General features: G+C 39.2%; 1 protein-coding gene across 5 annotated transcripts in view; it reads right to left on the reverse strand.

Annotated features, from left to right (window-relative positions):
- Window positions 1–530: 530 nt before the first annotated feature.
- The window catches only part of CHD7 (chromodomain helicase DNA binding protein 7), a 128292-nt gene continuing 114557 nt past the window's right edge, over window positions 531–14265 (reverse strand). For 3 of the 5 annotated variants that reach the window (XM_018079987.3, XM_008921390.4, XM_018079969.3), the window contains 15 exons: window positions 13110–13199; window positions 12418–12521; window positions 10921–11050; window positions 10569–10641; window positions 10296–10350; window positions 9363–9591; window positions 8986–9194; window positions 8172–8849; window positions 7619–7779; window positions 5818–6045; window positions 5144–5587; window positions 4348–4569; window positions 3796–3936; window positions 3206–3310; window positions 531–2418 (listed from right to left, as the gene is read on the reverse strand). In XM_018079987.3, coding sequence (XP_017935476.1) covers window positions 1465–2418; window positions 3206–3310; window positions 3796–3936; window positions 4348–4569; window positions 5144–5587; window positions 5818–6045; window positions 7619–7779; window positions 8172–8849; window positions 8986–9194; window positions 9363–9591; window positions 10296–10350; window positions 10569–10641; window positions 10921–11050; window positions 12418–12521; window positions 13110–13199 — 3823 coding nt within the window. In that variant the 3' untranslated portion in view covers window positions 531–1464. The remainder of the gene's footprint in view (window positions 2419–3205; window positions 3311–3795; window positions 3937–4347; window positions 4570–5143; window positions 5588–5817; window positions 6046–7618; window positions 7780–8171; window positions 8850–8985; window positions 9195–9362; window positions 9592–10295; window positions 10351–10568; window positions 10642–10920; window positions 11051–12417; window positions 12522–13109; window positions 13200–14265) is intronic. The other 2 variants (XM_018079974.3, XM_018079980.3) reach the window with 2 other exon arrangements.

The following is a 14265-nucleotide window of genomic DNA, read 5'->3' on the forward strand; positions in this document are numbered from 1 at the left end:
GTAGCTCTCCAGAAGAGACACTGGTTTTTATGAAAAGTGGGTCAGTTTTAGTTTCATGTAGGTTGTTTGACACAGTGGTTTCTGGCATCACAAGCTCTGGTCTACAGGATACCACAGAGCCTTTGTATCCCTTGCTGTCACTACAGCATTGTGTTTTTCTACCCATTAACCAAGGATAAATGACCTAGATATTGTGCCTATTAAAGCCTCATTTTTCTTTTGCCCTTTTGTTCTTTAGTGTACCACATTATCACATGCTGAACACATTTAAAGTATTCTCAGTCTCTCATGCCCCTTTGAAGGAGTAAAGTAGGAATTTTAGCGTGCATTTCTGTAGAGTTACTTAGAGTGGAAAATATGAAGGCAATTCAAGGTTTCTCTTCCTGCCTAGTCCCCTGAAGACGATCAGTTTAGCATTTACAGCCACTAATCTATAAAGAATATAGCAGGAAAATGCTATAAAAAAGCCACAAATGCAAATACAGAAAGTGAACACCAGTTTTGATGTCCCTAAACACTACATTCTATAATTACATCTCTGCATATCATGGGTCACTTTTATTAAAAGTATCATTACTACAGTTGGCAGCAATTTACATCTTATCTTACATGATAGCAGTTTCCAAAGAAAAAAAATAAAAAGACATCACAACAAAGAAAAACAATACATTTACAAAGTCATGTCTGTAAACTTCAAGGCTAGTTTAGAGTTGAGGTAATGCTGTTTAGCTTTGTGGCTAAAGTAACAAAGTCCTTTAATTTAAAAAAGGTACCTGATTTTTTTCTTTTTGTTTATACCAGTGCATTACAAGATCACGAGACGATTAAACTGTAGCTTTATCCTGTAAGAACCTTCTCCGTGGGTTAATTTCCAAAAGGTACTCTTCACATTCAACAGCTGCCTTATTATTGCTGCGTCTCAAGACAGAGACATTCACACTATCATGAAGATTGTCAGAGAGAGAGTGTGTGTGTGGGTGTGTGCGCGCATGTGAGCGGGTGAACTCCCATACAGTCAAAATGAAGCGCGAGTACGATATGTATGGTAAATTTCATCTTGACCTTCACAGCAAAAAAAAAAAAAAAAATTTAAATATATAACTTCATCCTTCCTTTAAGCAGCACTTCCTTCTATTAGTGCCACTTGATTAAAAATTGCTGCTTAATTCATAATACCAATGGTACCAAAAGAAAAAAAAGCAGAGCATTATGTCAATTTCCTTAAAAAGACATGATCACCTCTCAAATTTCATCTCTCCTAGGGATAATAAATAATGCACTGCACAATACTTAATGACCAAGATACCTTTTGACACATCTGTATAACATGACTTGAACTTTTTTTTGCTACACTATGTTACAGAACAGCTTATAAAAACTAAGTATGGACATTAACTGTGAGTGTAAACAGTAGGACTACCACTTGTCAAAAGTTTAAAACACTTTAACTGTAACTGGTACTGGTTATTCATCGTTTTCATTGTTTTCTATTTCTTCCCCCCCATCAAGTGAGTCTAATTCTTCACCCTGTGCTATTTCATCTTCTAAAACGGAGGAATCTGCAGTTTTATCAAGGCTCTCCTCTGCATCACTGCCTTCGAGATTTTCTTCATCTTTAAAGGCAGCTCCTTCAGTTTTGTCAGTAGCCTTCTCTTCATTGGAGCCCACTGCATTCTGAAGTCCTGCTAGTGCTGGGAAACCGGGCAGAGTCAATCCTCCCAGTCCTGGAGGTAGAAACATAGATGGATAGAAGAGGCCAGGAGCCATGGTAGACAGCAGGAAAGGATTGAAGGCCAGAGGGTTTGTGGGCAATCCAGTGTTGGTGGTGGTAGTAGTGGTGGCAGTGGCGGTAGTTGCCGCAGCAGCAGCACTGACAGATCCATTCGCAGAGTCAGTAGCAGAAACAGTGTCTGTGCTTTTCTCAGAGTCTTTGTTCTCCTCTTCATTCTCATTTTTCTTCTCTTCAGCTTTTGAAGCACCATCCTCAGTCTCTCCTTGACCGGAAGCAGTAGTGGCATTTCCAGTAGTAGCTGTTATGGGGTTATTCAACAATCCGCTTAGTCCAAACATATTGGGCAATCCTGCCATCCCTGGCAACATCAGAGGCAACATGGCAGCCGGATTTTTAGTGTCCCCTCCAGCAGCAGCAGCTGTTGCTAGCCCTGGCGGAAAGCCCATGAGGCCTGCGAGCTGGAGAGACTGCAGGTTCTGTAGGTTCTGGAGGCTTGTGAGGTCCATTCCAGCAAACAGACTGTTCATAAGTAGTGGGTTGATTCCCGAAGTTGATGCTACAGCAGCAGCTGCTGCAGCTGCTTTGGCAATTTCACTTTTTGGCCTTCTTCCTCTTCTGCTTGCTCCTTCCTCCCTCACAACAGGTCCAGTGAGAAGACGGTCAAACATGGACTCTGGAACAAAACCCTGAAAGGGGGAGGCAAAAAGCAGGCTTTATTCTCATTTAGCTTTTATAGCTTTCAACAGTTAACTGATGACGATGGAAGAAACAGAAGGGATTTCAGCATACTCCGAAAGTGGTTTGTTTTTTTCACCCTGGCAAATGGTGACTAGCTAGCTACTAAAGTGAATGGCAGCAGAACATGTAAGGAAAGCTGAAGAAAGCAAGATCACAGATTTTTTTTACACTTAAACACAACAGTAAAACAATACATGCTGAAACTCTGTAGCTTCATTAAAAAACCAACCTGATATGCTGCAGTCATGAATTCATATCTTTGTAATTCATACTGAATTTCAGTTAGTAATATTCTATTAAATTGAGTACTTGCAGATTTTATCGTTTATTTTCAAACAAATGTTGTAAAATAAAAGGCAGCAAACCTATTCCTTTGATGCTGCCTGTTATCGAGACAATGACATGTATTTCTGTCATGAACATGACAAAAATTTTCTTAATAGTTCCTAATTACAAATATCTGTATTTTTTAAGGATTGTTGTTTATAAAGAAAAAATAATGCAAAACAAATGCTGAAGGCTACCTTAACTGTGGCTGATTTTTCGAGTATATTTCAACCCCATTCTCCAGCAGCCTCCTATCACCATCCCCCCTGAGCTGGGTTAACTCCTACACAGACACTACAATTTTCTCAAAACCAACTATGAGATAAAGACTTAATGATCAATTTAAAAAACCTTCAACTTTTCTGTGCTATAATCTACAGTGAAGCATGGAATGAGAGTTTCACTTACAGACTGTTTAACAATGTCAGTCCAATCTGGAGCAACAGCAAATTCAGGATTTTCTTCCAGCCATCTTGGTAAGTCCTTCATTGGAGGGGCCATAGCTCCACCCATCTAATGGAAGAGACAAGGTTAATACTTTAACAAAAGTCCAACAACAAAACCAAACGACTACCTATATGGACATTTTTCTCTCTGTGCACTTTCATCTCTGAGGGATAGCAGGGAAGACTTTCAGTTCAGACTGTGGAAAACTACATGGATACCTGAATTGACAAAATTCTGTTTTAAAAAATCATGTTTTAAAAAAACAGTTAAGTGCTGCAGCTTAGGCAGGTCTGGTAATAAAATCTAAATCTGATGTAAGGCAAAATTGTGCTATATAGGTTCAAAAAGTATCAACTATTCACTCAAGTGAGTAATATGAACATATCAGAAGAGCAAAGGAGGAATTAAAGGAACCAGGTGGCACAGCCCGGTACGAGTAACTGCCAGTGTCAAATTATTAAACCTTCTGTTTAAAAGTTTGGAGTAGAAAGCCTGCTTTCCACATGAAAAGACATTATTAAAGACCTTAACTGAACTAACTTAATTTTTACCTTCTTTCCATTTCGTTTATTTACAACAGGTACCCTTTCCTCTCCTGTCAAGGTGTTTATATCCAGTTTATTAGGGTTTCGACATCTGTGTCGTTTTTGTTTCGGCTTCTGAAATGGGGAAAACAGCACATCTGCACTCTTCTGGAAAGGAGAGAAATGTATTGCTTTTTAGTTTTTCATTTTCTTGACAAAAATCACCAATCACAGCACCCCTTTTCACAACAATTTTAAGAAGGGGTCAATTACTTTACTCTCAGGTTATGTCAGAAGAAATTTTTCTTGTATCAGATGAAGAAATTCTACAGAACTTGACAAACGCTGTTCTAATGTTGTTAGACACAAATATTAAGAAAGGAAAAGCAACTCAAACATCCTAATGCCACTTGGGTGTTTAGATACATTAGTAAGGATGGCTAAAGAGAAAACCTCCACTGAAAACCAAGTTACAAAATCGAATGACTATGCCCAATGTGAGGAAATTCATTCTGACATCTGTAAAACTAACTTTTCCATTAATACTATAGAACAACGCTTTTAGAATCACATACTTACTGGTACATAACTTGGCATATCTACAGTGTAAGTAGGATGCAATTTAAGCCATTCAACTAAATCCTTGTTTTTCGGAGCATCCTCTCCCACCAGCCTGGTCCCATCCTCTAGATTGATTACGGGGATGCGAGTGTCTGGGTCTAATTGACCAGGAGATGGAATGTTCCTTGCTGGTAGGGCTTCCATATCTTCTTCAAAAGCTTTGGTCACTTCTGCATCCTCCTGAAAACAATAACATCTGTATTAATTCTCACTTCAAGAGAACAGCTGAAGAAATAATTTCAGGGACTGACCGAAATGTTCCAGATTTTGCATACACAAGAGTTAATGGGGTTTAAATATTCATACTATGTAAAGCAATATTGTTGCATTAGAGAATGTTGTAAATTTAGCATCCTTGAACAATAAAGAATATACAGCTAAAGACAAAGCAGTTTTTGTATCTTTCTAGTAAATGTCCTTCAAGACCCTCCCCTCCCTTTTCAACACAGCAAGGATGACATACTGAAGCCTCAAAATGTATGTTGTTGACATATATTATGTTAAAAAAAAAAGAAAGTAATTTTGAAAGTAGGAGCTACTTAAAACTCAGCTACAATTTGCTAGAGTAAAATCTTGATGTGAGCATTTTGTTTGGTTCAAAAAGTAGTAACAGCTCTAAACAAAGAAAAACGTGGTTGGGCAAAAACTGTATGTTACTAACAGGGAGAGTATAACAAGACTTTAAACACATTCAGGAGGTACCAGAGACAGAACAACAAATATGAGACAAAAAGGAAAAAGGTTGTGGTCTTACTACAGTCAACGATGTCCGTTTGTTGCTCATAAATAACAGATCAAGCCCTTCTACATTTTTCCTCCTTCCTCTCCTCCTCTTCATGGGCGGTTCTCCATCTATTAAAGAGCCATTTAGTAGATGCCTTGTGGGTGTGCGTGAAAGACCTGCTTGCAGCAGCTCCATTTGAGTTTTAAAGGCATCAGACATGGGTGTGGAGACATTAGGCAAGATAAACTTTGAAGTAACAGACGAAAAATTTGAGGTAGAACTTGTTGCCTCTCGTGAGGCCTTTGATAAATCTACAACCTTTTCTTGTCCATTTTCTGAGACCACCTGAGACTCACGTAACTGGGCAACCATTTCCATAAGATTTCTCCTCTTGGCAGCTCTCTCAGCCTCAATTTCAATCTTTCTTCGTCTCCTCCTCCTCTGACGTGGAACTGATAAATTGAGTGCATCTTCCTAATGAAAAATCAGCATTTCCAAGCATTAGCAAAGCCCTGTTTGCTACGCTCAACTTAAAATAAAACTCCAAACATATAACTCTGAAAACAAAACCTTCATTTCATTCAAAGAAACACTTTTACCTTTTTCCTATTTTATTTAAAGACATGCTATTTTTTTCTATTATGCAGAAGAAGAACCTGCAAGATAAAATGTTCTTTGTAAAAAAGAGAAAGATGCAGGCTTGCCTTTGATAACTGAGGAGAAGCAGTGATATCTTCACTGCCACTGACGCTGGCTTGACCAACCATGGAGAGCTCTGCAAAGCTCCTTTTTTGTAGAGGGCTGTCCACAGCTGTTGGAGTATACCCAGGTATGAGCCCCTGGAAATCAAACATCTGGCGCCTATTTACTGGCCACTTCCCTTTCAGCACTGCTTCACAGATGTTGTCTAATCGGTTGATCATTACTCGGTCCTGCATAAAGGAAAAGTATGTAATGAACCTTCAATGCACAAGTCACCTTTTAAACTCAAATGAGTATTATGATGCAATCCAGTTTCCAGAGCTTAAGAAATACATTCAAAACCAACTATGCTTGCATATTAGGATAAACCGATCCCCTTACAAGAAGATAACACACAATTTTACAGAATAAAACACCACTAGGATTTAAAAGTTGCACTTATACTGGGGGGAGCAAGAACTAAACAGAGACCAAGTTTTCTTGGTTGAAACTCACTGTTGTTTTACACTGGAAACCTTCAGTAGTTAGCAAAATCAACAGTTAGGAGGGGAAAATCAAAACATCTGCAATCAGTATCTTAAAGTTGCAGTTCTTGAGATCCAAGAGGCTGGATCTGAAATTCTGTCCTAGGAAGTGGATCCTCATTAGCGTCACTATTAATAAAGTTCAACATTATGAAACGGGCACCAACCTAGGGACATCTAATGAATGTCAATTTTCATTCCACGCCCATTATCACTTCAAATTTCACTGAAGCGTGTACACTAAAAATCTCTAATTATGTTTATTAGTCTACTTATGCCGAACCTATACAGATGAAGGATTTTCTGTTCTACTTTCACACTATGACTGGAATAAGATTTTAGCCCATGTTTCCAAAATACTTCCGAAAGCAGAGGAGTATTATTTGATTTTTTTCCATTTCAGTATTCAAACACATTCTATGTGCCTGAAGTAGTAGAAACTTCCGAACTACAAGAAATACTGCTGGTTAGGGAATATGAGCATCAGTTAGCTTCCTGAACAGCAAAACAGTGCAAAAGCCACTAGCAAATCTCAGCAGCTGCAACAGACTGCTTGCTTTCCCCAGAAATAAGCCTATTAAGAGCAAGGTCCTCCCGCCATGCTCCCCCTTCCCCCCCCACCCCAAACCAGATGGCCCTGTTATGGTGATTAGTAAGCTTAAGACTATTACTACTTTATTTTTCTCTCTCCCCTTACTGCAAAGGAGAGTACTAAATTAAGTATGGATTTATTACAAGGTTACAGTTTTGTATTTTTAAAAACATTTTATACTAGATAATTTTCTCCATTGTTACCAAAATAAGGTACAGCTTTATCCTATCTAAAACTGCAGCTTATGTTTGCAGGATACCTTAATACAATTACATCTGTCAACATTACATAATGGCTTAGATCATGTAGGTCACCAAAACTCTTCTCTACAACCTCCTCACCCCACAGTAAAGTGGTGATCGTAGAAAGTCTCATTTCTCAATGCTGCAGATTGCTCTGGAGACAAAATTCATAATTCAAAATTGTATAGTGGTGCAAGAGGTGGGATGTTGCTGACATAGTTATGGACCCTAGGAAGAACTCACGTCTGCCATGTTTGTTGATTTAATAAATGACACTATTTTCAACAAAGCAATTTCTTTCATTTCCACTGCTAATTTGTATGAAATAGAGGCATAAAGTGCTATTCCACAATCGTTCACAGAAAACAGTCTCTTGCCTGTTAGAAGTATCATACAAAGCTTGCTGTTATATTGAAAAAGACAGATCTTTCTACCCCTAACCAACCTTAGGCCAGAAAGAGAAGGCGAATGTTCTCTCATGAAGCAGCTGAACCACAGAGGGATCACCATCTTCCATGTAGAATCCATCGCGTGTTTCATCCCTTGCAGTACTCATAGAGGCATTGCTTTCTTCATCAAAATTCTTACCCTGAGAAACTGCTCCTGCTGAATAACAACCATGACCAGGCATTAACATCCAATGTCAACCTAACTAGACAGGCTAAGGCAACCAGGCTGGACACAACATTTCTAACTCGGGCTTTTGTTCAGTAATTACTACAGCAGAGCCTTAGCCTTCTGCATTTGGCACAGAGACCATGCTTACTGGCTCAGCAAGCTGTCTTGAAAATTATCCCTTGTGGGGGAATACCCTGCTGATGCTGGATGGTTCCTATGAAAGCTTATCTAGCCACCTGATATAGGGAAGGGCAGAGGAACTGCTACATACAGCCCACCCCGCACTCCATAATGGCACCATGTGTGCCACTTACCAGCTGGCTATAACAACTCTGGGACTCACAGTTAAACACACAGAACTCATCTGACCCATGCATTACCTTCAGGTTGGGAGGATTCTTCTGATTTATCATCATCATCCAGTTTCTCTTCTTCATCTTCTTCTGAACCTTTCTCAGAAATAGATTTTGGATCTACATCTGTACTCATTTCTATGTCTTTCAATTCACATTTAACAGAGCCAGGCTCAGCCTCAGCATCACAGTCTGGTTTAGTGTCCTTATCTGCAATATCAGTTTCCTCTTTGATATCAGACTTTTCTTTGGCTGCTGCATTTTCAGACCCTTCAGCTTTAGACTCTGTTTGTTCCATAGTCTTTTCTTCTTGTACTGGTGTGGATGGGACAATAGGTGGTGTTTGACTGCAGCCAGCACCCAGAGGGTTTACAGAAGAGACAGTATTTGCGTTGCCTGTCCCTCTGTTTTGAGCAAAGTTCTTGTGAGCCTCAAGAAAAGAGAGTTCAGGATCATTCAGAATGTGATAATCTGTCCTACTGACTCCATGTTTAGCAGCACCAATCAGTAAGTCTTTGTCATGTTTACCACACTCCCACCACTCTGGCAGGTCCAGACTTGGTTGGCAAAGTTTTAGCCTCTCCCCCAGCTGCGGGTGATGGAGAACCTGTTCACGGATTTTCCGCAACAGTTCTATGCGATACAAAGTTCTAGAAGCACGCTCTTCTGTGATTGGCTCGATCATTGTGGAAAGATCAGGTGGTTCTGCAATGACATCAATTTGTATTGTTTAACATGGATTAAACGTACACTTATATTAAAATTGTTACACCTGGGCAGGAAGTTTCAACAGTTCCACTGTCAATAGTCAGGTTGATTTCCACAGGTAGTTAAAACTTACCATCATCTGGTTTGACTGGCATTCGGCACACTCGTCTACACATATTCACAAAGCCATTAAAATACTTTTCCAAGCTTTCATCGGACTTTTTATCAAGCCTGGCAAATGCTCGAAATTGATTCCACTCAAATTGATGTTTTACAGGATCGAAAATAATTCCAAAAGTAGACACCACACGATAAAAATCAGCTTCTTCTCTTCTTGTCCATCTAGTCAAGAAAGAAGCAAGAGAAGTGAGGCCACCAAATAAACAAGAATCCAAACATAGTTTAGATGCCCCAAATCCCCCTTAGTTTACTCTTTCAAAACAGAAGAGCATCACTGGTGACATGCAAGCTCAAACAGCATTTAAAGAAAGGTATCACTGAGAAACTCACTTCTGTCGTTTTTCAGTTATTATAGCTTCCCTTTCTGCTTCTAGTGCCCTCACTTCTTCTCGAGGCCGACGTCTCCTGCGGTCAGTCTTCATTAGTGCCTCTTGCCTCATTTGTTGCCTTTTATAGCTGCGCTGATAGGCAGTAATGAGGCGACGCAGACGAGTAGTCAGGGTTGAAGTGTTGGGCCAGTAGAGTTGGCCTAAGTCAGCATTGCTTTCACTGTGCTTGTCTAGAGAAGAGAGAAGTATTACCAACACTAAACATTTCAAAGTTTCTATGGCTATAACTGGATTCCGTTTTATCAGATAAGAACATGTGCCTCTAATAATGGTGCACAACAAATTAGAAACAGGATAACCATTGGTAGGAGATAAAAAAATAGAATCAAATCATCCAACTCTAAGAACTCAGAAATGCTTATGAAGCATTTAGAGATAACAATCAAGCATTATTATTCAATGTTATGAATTCAAATATATTATGAACACTGTAGATATTTAAATTAATGCAATGTATCTTTAAATACATTACTAAGAATATTATTCTCCCTCTGAGGAAACACCTATGTTTATCATTTCCCACTTTATTATTCTCACTTAAACTTGGCAGTTTTCCTCCATACTGAGGAAACAACGGATCTGTAACTTCCAAGATTATCTCAGCAAACCCATCAACGGCTGCATTATGAAACATCCGGTATTTATCATCACAGTTTCTACTATGTAATTAACAATCCAGAGAACTATAATGTGGATTATTTAAAGACAGTAAATAATTGTTTTGTAAAACGTGAAGCATGAAGAAATTTGGCAGTAAAAAGTTTACTGTGGTACTGCCCCAAAACATCACCTATCCCCTCATAGTAACATAAACAGTCCACCTTTCACTAAACAATTCCTTTTTGCCTTCCTAATTTCTTTGCTACAGCCTTACTTGAGTGTATTTCTATGGACTCCTCTTTGTCTTCTGGAGGTGAGTTTGCAAATTCCTTGGGGAGAAGACAGAAGTTATTTTAGTTTTCAGTTTTGACCATATGTCATCATTTGAGAAGAAAAATACGTCATTTCTCAAGCAGAGCAGCAAACAATCTTTGTAAGGTGTGTTTATCTGGTAGCTCTCAAAGTTAAGAACTGCACATTAAAATAAATATGGAGAATCAGTTATAATTATATATATTTGTAAATACAGAAAGTTGGAAGTTCTTACATCAATTTCATCCTTGAAGGGAGTTCTGGTTGGCTTATATTCTGGATCTTCATCCTCTCTGTCAAATTCGCCCCTATAAAATATTTAGATGAAATATTTTCAAGAAGTATACTGTTTTTGAGGGGGGCTGATTTTCTGGACAGAAGCAAAAAAGCTACAAATGCCACCAGTATGGTGTACCAAGTTACACATTTATATTTCATGCTCAACTGTGTAAACTACTCTATGTACTTTGAACATCATATGGTCACTTCATATCCTCAGGCAACATGTAAGTAAAATATGACATATGAACTCATGCCAACATATACAACACCGATAAAGTTTATTAATTTTTTCATGTCCTCCTTACCCATCACCGCCATCTGCTAACATGTCTGTCCCTCTCTGTTCAGCAGCTATGGCCTTTGCATCAGGCATGCCAACCCGTTCCAGAAAGCACAGTGCTGGATCAGCTCTCATAGAATTGTACTTCTCATAACCTGCATGCAGAGTGGGAGACAAATGTTTTTTTAAAAGCTATGAGCAACTGCGAGTAGAACAGGTTTAGGCACTAGAAGTACAACTTCCTGGATTCATTTATTTATTTTTAAATAAAACAAAGGAGCTGTCACCATGCTGCAAACAATCACTTCATTCACGTAGAGAAACTGTTCATATTGGTAAAATCCATCAGCACAGAAACATTTTCCCATCAATAACATTAATGAATGGAAGATAGTGAAGAAAGCATTGAATTTAATGTTGTTATAAGGTTAAGCAAAATCCTTTCACAAGCGAAAAACTTGAAGTTTCCTATATGACTTTTGCACTGGATCTCCACATTCAATACTTGCCTGTGGAAACACACAGATGTGAATGGAAACACACACATACACATTTTCTATAGCTCCAGCCCTGCTGGAACCCTCAATATAGGCTGAAAAAATGCTGTATACATGGGTTATACGTAAGGCCAACGAACCTGTCTTATTAGGTTTAGGATGATGCATGTCAGTAAGATGACACTGTTCCCTCTATGGTTTTCAAACTGCTGTTTGCTTTTTTACTGCCCAAGTTGACTAGATGGAAAATGGCAGATCCCAACAGTGCACTGCAGGAAAATGATTTTTAGACTAGACTTGCCTCAGCTGAGCCCACAACACAGAGCTGCTGTACATAGGCAGAACAGCACAATTCAATTAGGATTTGTACTACAACACACTGCTCCTAACTGCTGTAGAGCCTCAAGCCAAACTGTAATCATGAAAGGTTTTATAAGCCATCATTCTCCCCTTTAGTCAGGCTGGGCTGCTGAGAATACCTCTGCGACCTCCAGAGAATTGGGATTATAATCAGGAATCGCTCACTGTATATATCATGCCAGCTCTGCATCCCCAGCCTTTCAAAGTTAACAAGGCTGCATCCCACTCAAGGGAGCCGGGAGTTCTCAACACTGACATTTGTGAAATATTGCTTGGAACAAAGCCCAGGAGGCACTTGTACAGATTAATAGCAGAGGTTAAGCCCACCGTCCACTTTGACACTGGTTGGCAGAGTTAGCAAGTGAAGCAGTGCTGGAAGCAAAGTTTATGGAGATCTATCTTACTATTTGGCTATTATTTAAACAAATATGGCTTTGTTTTATTTACAGCCAAGAAAGTAATGTTTTCTTCTCAAATGTTCTGCAAACATTTAAAAACAGCATCTGATATTTACAGCTCATATTAGGTTTTTAATGCAGGCAAGAAAAAAAGGGAGATACAAGCCAACAGTTCTTTGGAACAATACTTGTTAATATTATGACTGAACCGTCCTACACACTGAAAGCTTTACAACTGAGTTTTGTTCAGAGTGAGACATCACTTACCGTGTTTAAAAACTCCAATTAAAAGGGATTTATCTGCCTCCTTATCCCACCAGTCTGCAGGAACTTCGGCATGGAATGGCTCAGGTATCCACACATCTACCTCACTGTGAAGACAGCATTATATACTTTCTCAAAGGTATTACTGGACAAAGATTTTAAAATAAAACAAGACAAAAACAAACAACAAAAAAAAGGAGGAAAAAACCAAAACACCAAAGCAAAACAAAAAAAATCTCCCAAGTGGTAAATATTAACTTTGAGGGGGGAAAAACACCCTAAAACCCAACACAGAAACTGAAATATCCCAAAAAATAATTAGGATGGTTAAACAAACAAACAAAAAACCAACCAACCAACCAAAAAACCCACAACAAAAAACTCCCAACATTAGGCTATTTTGGGAGTGGAATGGTTATCTAAATATGATTCATTTAAAGTCTTAGTATTTTTTTTCATTTTTTAAATTGTGATAGAATAATCCCTCAATATTAGCAGACTTGTAAATCCACTTCTGTCATTTCCCACATTGTTTCCTCCCCCAAGAAAATTGCCCGCTGCGCTTGATAAAATAATAAGGCTGCTTGAGAACACATATAAAGGGTGACAACCTTTAAACGTTGCATTATTAGAGTATGTGTACTTTATAAAAGCCAGTGTCATAAAGCAAAAAATAAACCTGCACTTGCACTAACCTTGAGTCAGCACCCTCTAAGATCTTGTCTGCTTGGTCCCCTATAACTTCTTGTCGTAGATAGTAGAGCATGCGGACACGCAGCAGGACCCTGGAGAGGAAGGCAGAGGGGGGAAAAAGTTCTTAACTTCAGGACTGTTTGCCAACAGTGGCTTTTGGCAGCTGCTGCTGTTCATCCATCATCCTGCCAAGGCTGATTAGCCATGCTGTATGGTAGGCTTGAAGCGTGACAGATGGTGGCACATAATCACCTCTGTGTGGTGCTTTCTGCTGGCTTCCAACAGGCCTGCCTGGCAACTGCTTACACTGCACAGAGAGGGACCCAGCTCAGCCCGGCCTCGGCGCATTTCATTTAGTTCTACCTAGTGCAAGCTTGTGAAGTTTAGACACGTACTCTACCACTGCCTCTGAAGTATTGAAGCAAGTTTGTAAACAACTGAGCAGATGGCTTTCAGTAACTGTTCTGCTTCATTATCTCATAAAATTTCCTCAGCTGCTGCCTTAATACCATTTTTGGAAGCACATCAGAAGTTGTAGGAATAAACGAGATATAAAATCTGGTTTTACTACCTTACAATAAACCCTCAATATGGAATGTCAGGTTTTTCAGATTATACAACTTTTTGCTTCTGAGAATGGGGGAGAAAAATAATCCCCCATTTCCCTTGAGAGATATTAACTATTTTTACTCTTTATAGTTCAAACTGCTATTTAATTACCTATGCACAACTTAACTGCTACAAGGAAGTGAAAATCTTCATGGTTTATTTTTCCCCATTTCTGCAATACTACAGTCATTTGTGGAAGCACTGTCAGGTGTTGTGGTCACACTTGAAGCTGGCAGGAGAGAGAATGGCAGACTGGCTTTTCAAGGAGACTTGAAATGAGGTCATTTCTGTAGAAAAAGTATCTACCTGAAAATAATCCTGCTCTCCTATGTTTACCCAATTCAGGGCACCCCCTGCTGCCTAGTTCACGAAGTAAAACCAGTACTGGCTAAGATGGAGATTACTCAGCCTGCCCTCTCACTGTATTTAAATCCATCACGGCAACTGTCGAATTGCTGCTGCTCCTGGAATAGCAAGGGTGACCAGGGAAGCAGTAATCTGATCACCCACTTGCATGAAAAATTTAGACCACCACCAGTTTTGAGAGCT

This window comes from Manacus vitellinus, unplaced genomic scaffold (genome assembly GCF_001715985.3).
Source record: "Manacus vitellinus isolate BGI_N305 unplaced genomic scaffold, ASM171598v3 scaffold_1_pilon, whole genome shotgun sequence".
Taxonomy (NCBI): Eukaryota; Metazoa; Chordata; class Aves; order Passeriformes; family Pipridae; genus Manacus; species Manacus vitellinus.